Source organism: Ictalurus furcatus, chromosome 8 (genome assembly GCF_023375685.1).
Source record: "Ictalurus furcatus strain D&B chromosome 8, Billie_1.0, whole genome shotgun sequence".
Taxonomy (NCBI): Eukaryota; Metazoa; Chordata; class Actinopteri; order Siluriformes; family Ictaluridae; genus Ictalurus; species Ictalurus furcatus.
In genome coordinates this window covers 18238295-18252803 of record NC_071262.1, presented here as the reverse complement: position 1 = coordinate 18252803, position 14509 = coordinate 18238295, and the positions used below count along the sequence as shown (strand labels likewise).

Sequence of the window (14509 nt, the reverse complement as noted above, 5' to 3'; positions counted from 1 at the left end):
CAATGTGGGCTGTTGTCCGGTTCAGCATGCTTCCTTTGTGTGTCGCACTCTTTACCTGTGTGAAGAAATGACTCTGTATAGTCAGTTTTATAGATTTAACGAACAAATATGTTGATTGATCGGAAGCAAATGCTTGTATACATAGTATAGCTCATTTAATGGTAAAAAGTGCTAGTTTGTTTACTGTTCATGCTGTGAGCAGCCATGCTTATTTGAGGTCACTTACTGAACTCGGGGTTGAAGAGAACATCCCAAGTAGAAATTCCAAGTTGAGGGGCCATTTATTATTATTATTATTATTTTATTATTATTATTATTTATTTATTTATTTTTACTTTAGATCCATACTGACACCACATCAACCCTTCTCTGTACCCTAGACCATTTTTTTATACATATTTTGCATTTTATTCAGGGTTCTTATTCAGATTTTTATTTGTCAGTATGTATACTTGCAGTGAAATGAAAAGCTGGCCTACTCCTCTTTAGACTGTGCATTAAAAATAGAAATGAATAAGAAAAGGGTAAAAAAGAAGACTAAGGATAATGCAAAACAGAAGGAACGTGTACAGTAGAACTGAGGCTAAAACTAAACAGTGTGTAAGGCATATGTACAGGAATGTGCCAAAAATAGGAATGTTTTAATGTATTCTTTTGTCATTAATGTCTCATATCAGTGCCTGTTAGGACAAATCAACATGGAAATGTATGCCTTGGTTACAGTGATGGTGTAAAAACATACTTTTGCTTAGATGATTAATTGTCTGTGGCTGATTAACAGAAACGCTTTCAGACCAAACATGGACATGTCTCAGAACGAGTGGATCCCCTTATTTGCTAGATTTCCAGCCATTGCCATGAACCCTGACATTCTGATCAGTGGCATCAATGGCATCGATTGGCATTTCAAAACCGTACAGCAGCTTCAGTACAATATATACAAACCCCATCCACAGGACTTCTTCCCTGTATGACAGTAGTGTTGTCTATTGTACAATACCACTGTGCGGGTGAATGCTCCAATCTGATTGGTCTGAAGATGTGCGTTATTTTTGTGTAACAGCACAGCTCAGACGGTAGTTCCAGCAATAATCTAAATGATAGGTTTATATTAATGCGTTAGTTCTAATATGCTATTGTTTCTATAGTAGCAGCTCGTTCACAGATACTAGTAAAGCAGACGCTCCACATAATCTAATCAACTAGTTTAAAAAATGGTTGATCTGGGGAAGTTTTTTGTTATTTAACATTTACAGAAGTGTCTGCAGTTTGAACCTTTTCAGGAGAGAAGAGTTACACTTTCTCCAGTTTCTCTGTGAAAGGAAAAGGCTGTGTTTTTTGTGTGTGTGTGTGTGTGTGTCTGTATGAGAGAGAGAATTTATAACATAAGTGAGAACAGGAACATGTCATTCATTAATAAATGAAATCTTGTAATCACTAGCAGATTGCTGTGGTATAAGTAGAATAACACACTCCAGACCGTAGAGCTATAGGAAAATAATCCACTTGTATACAATACGCCATGTATTATTCTAGTATAAATCCGTATTTCTTTTCGTATAAATAATTTAGTATTTCGTATTAGTCCTCACATATTATAGTGTCATCTAGACACGCTGCCAGTTTCAATCCACATCCAATACAATCTCTTCAGCAGATTGTGATTAAGAGTCCTGGGATGCACACAGGACAGTCTTTATACTTACAGTCTTTAGACTTGTACCTGCTAAGAACAGTTACTGTAATCACTGATCTTATTCCATCTACAAGTTTAATTAGTCCACTATAGTACACAGGTCATTTAGTGTCAGAGACTGCTTATCCACATCTGATTTTAAACTCTCCTTTATTCTCCTACTTTATTATTCTTCCTATAATTGTTCTTATTTAAAAGTTCTATTATAATTCTATATTTTATAATTAATATAGCTATTACTATGTATATATACGCCTGTAATTACCTATATATAGTAAGTACAGTACAGGCTTATCAAATAAAAATGAGAGGATGTCAGTGCCAGAATGTTAAATGCTCAGTAATTATTCTAATTTCAGATATAGTGAAATATCTTTTTTTTTTTTTTTTTTAAATAAATTGAAAATAATAAACATGCTGGGTTTTGGAAGAGCAAAGAAGCTCTGTTTTGTGTGTAATTATTATGACCTTTATTGAGTGCTTTATTACATCTAGATGCCGAATATACACTCTCATACTGTGAGAGGTATTGCCATAGTAACACATATTATTGGTGTCTGATAAACAGTGCACTTGACCTATGGACATGACCTTTATGTGTGTGTAATTGTGTAGGCTGTGTTCCTGAGGTCGTTTCCCACCGTGTGCTGTGAGCTGCTGAAGGTGTTTGGTGTCCGTGAGGTGGCGAATCTAGCACGCGACACACTGAGCAGTCTGCCCACTCTAACACACACAGACTGCCCCCTGCAGGCCGTCAAGCTGCAGTGCATGGCCAAGACTGTGGAGAGCCCGCTTTACACCAACCCAGGTACACACACAGACACACACACTGACAAAGTGCTTGGGCTCTTGTTCCTGATGTTCTTGAAATTATGCATATTTAATGTTCTGTTCAGCAGCTGTGTTTAAATAGTGTGTGTGTGTGTGTGTGTGTCTTTGCAGAGTCACGTTGTGTGCTCCTACCTGTGGTCCTCCATCTCCTCCTCACTTACCTGAAGGAGCAGAAGGAGTTGGTTCTATGTGCGAACATCCTCACCAGCATGCTGTCTCTTGTCCACAGAGACCCAAACACAGTACGTACTCCAGCTTCACACACCACATGTCCTCCTACCCAGAATGCTTTAGGTGTTCTCACCACCTGTGTTAGGAGGGTAGGCACTGAGCTTCACCCATGAACGTCATAGCAAAAAGGGCAAACACCAAAATCAATCGATGTTGAATATCACTAAACACCTGTCTTACTGTAATAATAATAATAATACAGTATAGTAAATATTGCAATTATAAATATGTATAATATTTATTATGATAGAAATGATAATCATTATTCATAAAGGTATTCTGTTAATATGAAAATAAATAACAATATCTTAAACAAGAGTAACAATAGTAAGAATGTTGTTTAAATTAATGATATTATTGATTAATACATTATATTTAACTTTTATTATTAATGTTGTGCAATTATTATTATTTTATAAAGTTATATTATTTCATGTTTGTGATTCATTCACTCATATTTTTATTAAGCTTACTTAGAATTAACACTTACTTCAAAGTGTGAATTGCATACATACACATGCATATACATGATCTTATGTATGTGTGTGTGTGTGTGTGTGTGTGTGTGTGTGTGTGTCTGAGTGTAGGAGTGTGTGGCACCTGAAGAGGTGAATGTAATAATGGACAGTCTGTCTGGAGTGTTATTGAAGACGATACTGGAGGTAACTAACCGTCCCCAGCCAGCCGCCACCTCGATGCGTCTGCAGTATCAAGATGTGACCGTGAGTCTCACACATACACACACACACACACACACAACATAGTAGTGTCTTGCTATCGTTGTGAGGACCTTCCATTGATATAATTATGAATGTAGCTAACTGATTCTAGCCTCAGCCTAGCCTCAGTAACCAAAAGGAAACCATTCAGTTCTTGCATTTTTTGTAAAAAAAAAAAAATATATATATATATATATAAAGAAAGAAAGAAATGAAAAAAGCAGTTTTACTCATGAGAACCAGCCAAAAGGTCAGTACTGTCAGATATTTCTATCCATGCAAGGACTTTTGATCACAAAGGCACTCCAAGGAGTCACTGAAACACATGGTTCAGTTTAAAGACATATCAAGACATGACGGATTATTGGTTGTATAATCTGAAGTTAAGCATCGTCTCAATTAGGCTTCCGCTGTGTCTGGATGTGTGATACGTAGATTGTCATACTATGAGCGGATTAAATTGTCTTCCCTAATAATGCAGTGTGGAAAATATTTTCAGTAACTCACTGTTCCTGTTTCTTACTAAATGCATGTTTTATATCTAGATTAATAAGAAACTGTCAGTAATTTTACAGTATATTTAGAGTCCGTGTGTGTGTGTGTGTGTGTGTGTGTGTGTGTGTAGGGTGAGTTTGTGGCCTGTTTGCTGACTCTCCTCAGGCAGTTAAGTGATAAGGACTACCAGAAGCTCCTGAGCCGTTTCCCTACAAAAGACGAGCTGGCGGTGAGTCGACCGAATCAATGAAATGATTATAAACAATAATATATCAAATCATTTTTTTAATTTGATGATTGCAGCAGTGAGCTGCTTAAAAATGATCAGTAAGGGAAACTTTAATGTCCAATCAGTTTCTTGTCACCTGGAGTAAACTTTACACACAGTACTCTCAGGACAGAGTCTTATTTGTCTTTTGTCATATATCACTCTTATGGAAAACTAAATCTTTTCTTTCTTTTTTTCCCAGAATTTTCTTCTGCAGCTGTTCACTGTCTTTAGAATATTGATTAGGCCAGACATGTTTCCTAAAGACTGGACAGTCATGAGATTGGTCACCAACAAGTAAGCTCATGAAACTTGTCTTGGATAGCTGATTCTGATTATATAGATTATATGCAGTAGATAATACTAAATATCTTGGGTGAATATGAGTTTTGTTTTGTTTAAAACATAGTTTTTTGATCACTACTGTCAGTAGTGATAAAACTTGTCAGATATCCAAATGATGTGATGACAGCATGGAATATATCAGGCACAGAACCTCTAAGAAAGTACTAATTCTGTTAATGTTAGGCAACGCTATAAACACATCATGGTTGTTATGGTGTATTTTGACAGGTTTAGTTACTAATAAATAAATTGCCCAGATTATGATGATGCAATTCAGCACTCCAGTACTGAAATCTACCTGTGACCAAATGTGAGCTACCCAAACATCTGGACATGGAATTTCAATACTCCACGTTAATACTATTTTAATTCCCTGATGTTGGCGAACGGATCAGTCACACATACAGACTCAGATTTCATCAATGTATTTCCTTGTCTATTTCAAACAGGTTAATACTCCATAGAGTAATCAGGGTATTGGGGCAATAGATGGGATTTTAGATGAGGGTGTGTTCCAAATTGCATATTTATAGAATGATATATATTGCATTTGTTATAAAGGCAGTTTTAGGGGTTTCCTAGCAATTAAAATGATTATCTTAAACAATTTATGATTCAACATAAATTATTTTTACTGGTTAAAAATACATGTACATCATTATGCACTTTAGATGGACCATGCAAATACTAAATTCTGCACTAATACAACTACAGTCCTGAAAAATCATAGGCAAATATCACATCCCACACAAACAAAGCAATGTCCCCCATTTCACTGATCACGGAGGCCAAAGCAAATGTTACGGGTTTTTGTCTGTAATCAAAAAAACACCCCAGACAGTCAGTGGTTAAAGTGATAATTAAGGAATAAAAAGCTTGGGGGTGTGCTGTTATAGGAAAATAATCAATTATAGGCTGTTACCACCCTAAAGTTGTTTATTTTCCAATAGCAGCATGTTCCAAAGTGTTTTATTCCTTTTATAACAAAACAATTTGCCAACTGTTACATTTTTATTCATTAAATTCACGTCATACTTTTTATCCGTTAATAGTTACATTTAATTTAGTGGAAAATCCATTATATTATATATGCATAAATACATGTATAACATGGTCTGTCTGAATACTCGATTCTGATTGGCTGGAAGGTGTGTGTTTAAACCGTTGAACACACAGATATTTCCAGTAAGTTTAATCACTGTTCTAAATTAATGCGCTGCCTATTAACAGTTGTAACCATAGAAACATACAGTTACAGTTCATTATTAGTAGAGATGCGGCACAGACGCAGGTAATTCACACATGCACAATCTCTCTCTCTCTCTCTCTCTCTCTCTCTCTCTCTCTCTCTTAACTATTTATTACAATTCATTCAAGTAAATGTAATCTTATCACACTCCTGTGTATCACATTATCACATGTATCACTTATCACATCTCTCTGTATGATTTAGAGCGGGCAGAATTCTAGGTCTAACTAGGTCTATTCTAGGTATATGAAATAACTAACGAAAATTAACTGCTATTTTTATCCTTTCAGTCAAATCAATGACAGCTTTAACTTCAGTGCTGGCAATTGGCCATGGTATAAGCGGGATAATCCACTGCTAGGTGTGCATTACGTGATTTTAATGTCGTGTGTTTCTTTCCCTCCACGTCGTGCATTAAAATCATGCAATGCACAACTGGCCTTGGATTATCCCTTACATATAATACGTTAAGTTAATAATAGTTAATAATACAGAAAAAGAGGCAGCTTTTTCCTGAGAAAACACAAAGCCATCTGTCTGGAAGACTTTCCTGTGTTGAAAAACTTGAAGCTACAGTTTTACCTTCCATACATGCTAACTAAACATCTCCTGACAGAAGACCTCACCATATCAACAAGTATTTGATTTTCTGTGTTATATAACATCATATTTTTAAATGATTATGTAGAGCGTCCAGCTATAATCAAATTTCAGAGCAGTTTGTCCGTTTGCAGACCACAGAACCTTACACACTTGTTTTCTGTTTTCGTTTTTCAATTTGCTTTCCAGTGTGATCATCACCTCGGTCCTGTATCTTTCCGACACTCTCAGAAGCAACTTCCTTAATGAGAAATTTGACTTCAAGGTATGGGATAAGTGCATTTGTGTATGGTGCATCTGTGCTTGTGTGCCTTTGCAGTTGATTTGCAGGTCTTGCGCATCTGTCACGTTTCTTCCTTTTTTTCTTCCTTCTATTTCCAATGGCATCTGAATCCCTCCTTTCATTCAGATGAAGAGAGGTCACATGACCATCAGTTACACTCGGAGCTTGTCTGTCTGCAGTGTAGTCAGTGATCGGCAGCTTTGTAAATAAGCCTGTCCTTTTTCCGTCAGGTATGGGAGTCCTATTTTTACCTCTCTATAATATTCGTCATCCAGCCGTGTCTCCAGCTCGAGACGTTCCCTCCGTCCAAGAGGAAGAAAGTTCTGGAAAAGTGAGCAGTTTGCTTTTTGACACTTCATCAGAAATAAAGCACATGAAACATTTACATTCAATACTGTAATCATTTCCAAACAGGAACAGCAGATCCTAACAGATCCTAACAGTTCTCGTTGTTTTAAAGGTACGGAGACATGCGAGTGATGATCGGATGTGAGATCTTCAGCATGTGGCAGAATCTGGGTGAGGAAAAAAGAAAAAAAGCCAAATTACCCACTGACAGAAAAAGAAAGATAGATCAAGAGCCCTTAACAAATCAGCTGACGCCGAGTCAATGACACGCCGAGTCAATGACACACTAAGCCAGCTGTCGGCTGTAGTTTTTGTGGCGTGTCCCATACTTTCAGTGCCAAATGGTCCCTAGTTAGTTAATTAGTTAATGGTCCCTGTCAGCATCCACTGCCCTGAGAGAGCTCTCTGATTTGCTGATCAGCTGAGCGAATCAGTACAGTATAGCTGAAGAGAAACAGATGAAATGAATGAACACTTGAGGGTACACATATGCCGTATCAGAATTTTCGTACTAACTTCTACACATTTACTATAACTATTTATATTTCTGCAAGGAAATGGCTGAGTAGAGCATTTAAAAAGATCTGCAGTGCTATGAAACTTGCATCTAGGCTAGTTCAGGGGTGTGACCACATCTGCCACTGTTGAAATAAAGCTTGCCACTAGGGTTGTTACTGTGTCACAGAGTCATGGTTAGTCATGGGTGTATGATTGGACTGTTATACCACTTTTATAAAATGCTGATTAAAATGCATTTCCATTTACAAACATCAACCTGTTTTTATTTTTTTACCTGATAACGTTCCTTACTCCAGTAGTTCTCATCCCTTTTGTGTTTGGTCGTGACTCCCCAAAAATGTAGCAACCCCCCCCCCCCCCTACACACACACACACACTCTGACCTCACCTTAAATCACACGACACTAGGCAACCTCCCTTTCTCCACTGCACTGCAGGTTACAGCATTACTGCTGTAGTCACTCCTAACATGTGTGTAACTTTATCATAGACAGCAGCTATCAAATGCACAGAAGAATGGCATTGCTGACCACAACTAAACTAAACAATTGTCTAATTTAGGCTTTCCTTTTAGACACACTGTCTATCAGCGTATAGCAACAACCTGATAAATACTGACAATGTAAGAGATTTTATTCAGACCGTACAGACATTTTTGTGATTGTTGCGGCCAAAAAATTGATTTTGCTGTGGATCTTTTCAAAATTTGCGATGCAAGAGTTTTTTTTAAAAGCAAAATGCAATTCTCTTTCTCAGTGATGCTTTTGAAAAATTGCAAGCTCGTTCGAATATTGCGGTGTTTGCTTGATTTTACTACTTACCATGCCTTACACAGAGAAACCCCCAAATGCAACCATACTATACGTAAATAGGTGGTGCCATCAGTTAGCATGCTTTTGCCTCAATTTGCCATGCCATGTCTAAAAACTCGAATACACCAAAGAGCTAGGAGTTCAAAATTGTACACCATTTACCAGTATCTATCATGGTGTACTATTGTGCTGTACTATCTATTGTAGTAATATATGATTTGGTAGACTTTTCCTGTCATTTTGGGTATTCTACTAGTTTTTCCATGTTTTATCATTACAAATATGGACTACTGCTACCTTATGATATTGCAAGGTATTTTCCTAAATGCAGTCTGCAGAATATACAATTATGTTGTATTTACTATAGAGCATACACAGAAGACACAAGGCAACAGGAAGGTTAGTTAGTTAGTTATAGTTACATGTATATAGCGCCATTCTAGAAACTCAAAGTGCTTCACATAATATGGGGGGGATCTACCCAACCACCACTAGTGTGTTGCATCCACCTGGATGATGCGACAGCAGCCATAGTGCACCAGAACACCAACCACACACCAGCTATTAGTGAAGAGGAGAGATTGATGTAGCCAAATCAGGGATGGGGATTATTAGGGGGCCATGATAGAGAAAGGCCAATGGGGGAAGGTGATTTTAGTTGGCATCAGTTGGCGCTAGTAATTCCACATGGCCTATCTTTGTCCAATAGAGTTACACCTGTAAAATTGTCTCTGTGTGTATCCTGTATGCTGAAACTTCCTCATCTCTTCAGTACACACAGAATAAAACCAAGGCTTTGTTCCCTGTTGGCTCTCTAGGAGACTATAAAGTGAATCTGATCCCTTCTCTGATTGGTCCATTCCTGGAGGTGACCCTGGTACCACAGCCTGACCTGAGAAACGTCCTCATCCCTGTCTTCCATGACATGATGGACAGCGAGGAACGCCGCAGTGGCAACTTCAAACAGGTGATGACCTCACTGTGACCTTGCTCATGATCTCACTGATCGACTCATATAACAACCTTGACGATGAAGAAATCATCTTACAAAGTCAAATAAATCATTATATGAGAACAGTTCACCCAGATATCACTTCAGACTAATCAAAATTCCAACAGTGCTGACTGTGTATCAAAAATGAATGCAAACATTTGCTCAGTTTATGGTTATTATTTAAGGATCTGTTATTTAAAACTGACCCAAATTGTGCTTCTGAAAGCTTGTCTGAAATTGTAATTAGAATATGACTTTTCTGTTTGCACACCATTTGCTTCAGTTTTTCATTTGTAGTTGTTTTACAGTCACATATTTCTTTTATATGCTAACATATATTTAAGCAAAAATTATTTCCTAATAACCACAGTCTAAACATTTGTCCTGTTGAGTTGAGTACTGCAATGCTCCAATACAGTAGGATTATCCAGTTCCTCTCTGACCTGTCAATCAAAGCAGTGCTAGCTGATTACAGATATCAATAATTAATAGCTCATCTATAATTGAGCACTTTGTGTCCTCCAAGCAATCTTGCATGAGCAGCATGCATGAAAACATGCAGTGGATTTACACACAACTGGGAAAGCAGATGTTTTCCTTTTGGGATTGGTATAGATCAAATTTGGTTATAAAATTTAAAACAAGTAATAAATCAGTGCAGTAAATGCTATTTATTTTATTTATTGAATTACTAATGCTTATTATTGACTCGTAATATTTGACTTGTATTAGCATGGAAGGTTTAGTTCTATTTGGCACAAAACCACAAGGCAGATTCAGTTGTGTAGCACATTTCATACTTGCATGCATGGAGTGTCATTTCACCATTTGCAGGTGCTCCACTGGGATTTTATTTACATCTGGATTGGCCATGTTAGCGTTTTTCTTCCTTGAGAAAATTAAACACCTCTGCGAACTCTGCGGTGGTCTCTTCACTGTAGTCCTGTCCAGTTGACACCTGGGCAAGGAGATGCTGCCTCTTGAAATGGGAAAATGTTCAAAAACTATTCTCAAAAACACTTCCCGTATTGAGAAATCCATCCATCCATTTCCGTACCGCTTATCCTACACACGGTTATGATGAGCCTGGAGTCTATTCCAGGGAATTCAGGGCTCAAGGCAGGGGACACCCTTGACTGGCACAATCACACACACACTCACACACTATAGACAATTTAGAAATTCCAATCAGCCTACAACAGGGGAGGAAACTGTAGTACCCAGGAAACCCCCGAAACACTGGGAGATGCTCACCAATTCCGTGCACACAAGGCAGAGTCAGGAATTGAACCCCCAACCCTGGAGGTGTGAGGCAAAAGTGCTAACCACTAAGCCACTGTGCCCCCGAATTGAGGGCTATAATAACGATAAGTGCGCGTATAAAGACACTTTTATACGTGTTCACACACGTTCTACAATATCATAAATTTTAGTTTAATTAGTTAGACATAAATGAATGAGAGGTTTGTATTGCTTTCAACTCCTGAAATTCTAACATCAGATGGTGCCAAATAAATTAATATAATCACAAATGAGCCAGTCATTTTTATTTTTAAAGCATGAATGCATATAAAAACAACATATGACCATGTGTAATGCAAGTTGCTCTTCTTGCAATAATTTATTCATGTGTGAGAGATTTGTTGTGTAAAAATGTTTGAATCCCATCCCAGCCATCCAAATATAGAAGAGTAACCTGAACTGAGTGCAATATATTCATATCATGTATTAAGAATTTATATAAAAACACGTTTTTCTTTTTGTTTTTTCCCTCATGCAATCAGGTGGAGGCGAAGCTGATAGACAAGCTGGAAAGTCTGATGTCAGAGGGTAAAGGAGATGAGACCTACAAGGAGCTCTTTAACAACATGTAAGAATCTGATTACTGCAGTGTCCTCACATACACTCGTGAAAATCAATGCACTAAAATCCTTTTCCTGTTCACGCTTTCTGGAGCAGAATCCCGCTGTTTGGTCCGTATCCGAGGTAAGATACTCAACATACTGTACGTACTGCCGTATAACGTTTTAAATAGAACTTACTTAAATAAATAATAATATATTAGCATAGAATGTAAAGCATAACCTGTTACTGCGAGATGCTTTAAATCGTGTCACGCTGCCTTGTTTTGTGTTTTGTGGCGTAGCCTGCTGAAAAAGATCGAGAGAGAAACATGGAGAGAGAGTGGTGTGTCTCATATAGCCACGGTTACACGGCTTATGGAGAGATTACTCGATTACAGGCAATAACACATTGCTCACTTACACACACACACACACACACACACACGTACACACACACAACGCACATTTTATCACACACATGCTCATAAACCTAAAAAATGTTCTGTAAGAGTCTAATTTGTCACAGACTGTCAGAAAACTAGGTTTATGGAGCTGTTTTTCCCTCTGTGTGTTTCAGGGACTGTATGAAGATCGGAGAGGTTGATGGGAAAAAGATCGGCTGTACAGTCAACCTGCTGGTAAATTAGACTTTCCTGCTTTCCTGCTTATTAGTCTGTCTGCTCTGTCTGCCTCAGTGACCTGATTGACACTTTTTTGGTTGATTCAGTTTCATAACACACTCATGGAGAGACTTAAACACACACATACAAACACACTATGTTACTATTTATTTTTAAAAAGTGATTATGCATTATGCCTATCACATTTTTATCAACACACCAACTTAAATGCTGAAACTATTTTTCTCCTAATATATATATAATATATATAATTAATTTATTTGTTATTATTCATTTATTTATTTATATATTCTGGTGATGCTACCCAAAATGCTATGTAATGATTGAATGCTATGTTTTGATTAATATTATTTCATCATTTATTAAGCACTGGTTTCTTCTGCTCTATTAGAACTTCTACAAGACAGAGCTGAATAAAGAGGAGATGTACATCCGCTACATCCACAAGCTCTATGAGCTCCACCTTAAAGTCCAGAACTACACAGGTACCTCACTAAAGTCACTGCCTGAGTAATACCTCAGAAAAAATAACCACACAACCATTATTACTGTACTCCTAGCATCTTAAAACAAAATAGTGATCATTGAACATTATTTGGGAACTGGATCACATGCTCTCTGTGATACTGTTGCTGTTGCTGTTTGTAAACAGTTTTAATAAACCTTTTATTATTTTTGTATTGATAGGGCAAATGTCAAAAAATATTTAAATGATGGGTAAAGTAAGCACACAGATCTGTGTGACGTTTGTGGGGTTGGGTTCTTAATTTCTAGTGATTAAGTCATTAATGTTAGTTTAATTTTTTTTTATTTTAATTTCACATGAAAACAGGTGGGAGCAAACCCTCACTATGAAAACTCATGTATTATACTTATACAATGTCTCTGTTATATTATATAATAACAATTAGAATATAATTATTGTGCTATGTTATGTCATGTCATGTTATGTTATGTTGTTATGTTATCTTATTTTATCTTATCTTATGTTCTGTTGTTGTGTTATTATGTTATTATGTTAATTATGTTATTAGAGGTAGAATGATAGCTGATTTTACCAAAACCGATAACTAAGTTGGGTGGTACCTGCCGATAACAGATTAATCAACCGATAGTTTTTAAAATTGATAGTATATGAAAATACGACACACAAAGTAAAATATTGCTGAACTTTTTACAAAAGTAAACAGTACTTACTTTACCATGAAAATGTACTGTACTTTTTTTTAAATTAAATAAATATATAAATGTGAATATATATTAGCTATTAACAAATACTAAAGTAAATATAAGATATACATCCAAACTGAACCAAAAAGTAACACTCCAAATAACAAATAAAAATAGAGACATCCAAAATGAATTTACAAAACACTTCAAATAACACAACAAAATATTTCAGTGATTGTTTTTATTTTGCCTCTAGAGGACGCTCTCGTACTGTATAATGACAGCGGACCATTCTCAGCAGCTCCCGCAACGGACACAACTGTGTAAAACTATTGGTGTGGATTTTTGCTGATAGCCCATAGTTCCAGCAATCGGTTATGTGCTGATTAATCAGCAAAACTGATCAATCAGTCGACCTCTAGTTGATATGCTATCTTATCTTATATTCTGTTGTTATGTAATGTTATGTTATGTTATTTCATGTCATGTATGGAATAACACAATAGGGACCATGCTGTTATACAAAAATAATATATAATACATATAATGTCAATACCACAGCGATTTGCCAGCAATTACAATCTTTAATTCCTTCCATAAATGTTAAATAAATGTCTCCTAACAGAAAACATCACCACATTAACAATTTATACAATTTTCTTATTATGGACCACACATAAGTCCCTTTCAATGAGCTGTTACTATAGAAACAATAACATATTAGAGCAAACACATTATTATAAAACTGTCATTCATGCTACAGCTGGAACTACTGTCCGAGACGTGCGGTTATACTACAATACCTTCTGACCAGTCAGACTCGAGAATTCAACCACACTGTGGTATAAAATTATTCAGTACATACTGAACAGTACATATATATACTGTATATTTGTATTGTGTTCTACGTGATTATATTCTGTTATATTACAGTATATTGTAGAATAGCATCTATTTCTGGATAGTATTTGACACTACAAAGCTGTTTTTTCACCCATATTTATTATTGATGTTATTGTGCCTCCTGGTTTTATTCATACAGCTGTATTTTCCCTGTACCAAAGCTGCTTTGACAGAATTTTAATAGTAAAAGTTTTTAAGTGATGTACATTCGTGTGTGTTTGTGCGTGCGTGTGTGTTTGTGTGTGTGTGTGTGTGTGTATCAGAGGCAGCCTACACTCTGCTGCTGTATGATGAGCTGTTGGAGTGGACAGAGAGGCCTCTGAGGGAGTTCCTCACCTACCCCATGCAGAGCGAGTGGCAGAGGAAAGAGTGTTTACATCTCACCATCATCCATAACTTCGATAGGGGGAAGGTCAGCCCACTCTTTATGCACCCCCTCCCCCCCCCCACCCCCAGGTGTTTGGTAATCTTAAAATTTCGAAAAGAACATTTTAGACTCTAGATATGTTAAGATTGACTTCCCCATCCCCCCATCCCCATTTTCTCCCCAATTTGGTCACG

General features: G+C 36.8%; 1 protein-coding gene across 1 annotated transcript in view; it reads left to right on the top strand.

The window, feature by feature from the left end:
- Positions 1 to 14509, top strand: part of dock4 (dedicator of cytokinesis 4) — an 88363-nt gene that overhangs the window by 58709 nt on the left and 15145 nt on the right. Inside the window, exons 23-37 of the mRNA XM_053631224.1 lie at positions 2312 to 2504; positions 2639 to 2769; positions 3346 to 3480; positions 4103 to 4201; positions 4443 to 4537; positions 6624 to 6699; positions 6948 to 7048; positions 7178 to 7236; positions 9215 to 9363; positions 11175 to 11260; positions 11350 to 11376; positions 11537 to 11632; positions 11812 to 11872; positions 12267 to 12360; positions 14212 to 14360. Coding sequence (XP_053487199.1) covers positions 2312 to 2504; positions 2639 to 2769; positions 3346 to 3480; positions 4103 to 4201; positions 4443 to 4537; positions 6624 to 6699; positions 6948 to 7048; positions 7178 to 7236; positions 9215 to 9363; positions 11175 to 11260; positions 11350 to 11376; positions 11537 to 11632; positions 11812 to 11872; positions 12267 to 12360; positions 14212 to 14360 — 1551 coding nt within the window. The remainder of the gene's footprint in view (positions 1 to 2311; positions 2505 to 2638; positions 2770 to 3345; positions 3481 to 4102; positions 4202 to 4442; positions 4538 to 6623; positions 6700 to 6947; positions 7049 to 7177; positions 7237 to 9214; positions 9364 to 11174; positions 11261 to 11349; positions 11377 to 11536; positions 11633 to 11811; positions 11873 to 12266; positions 12361 to 14211; positions 14361 to 14509) is intronic.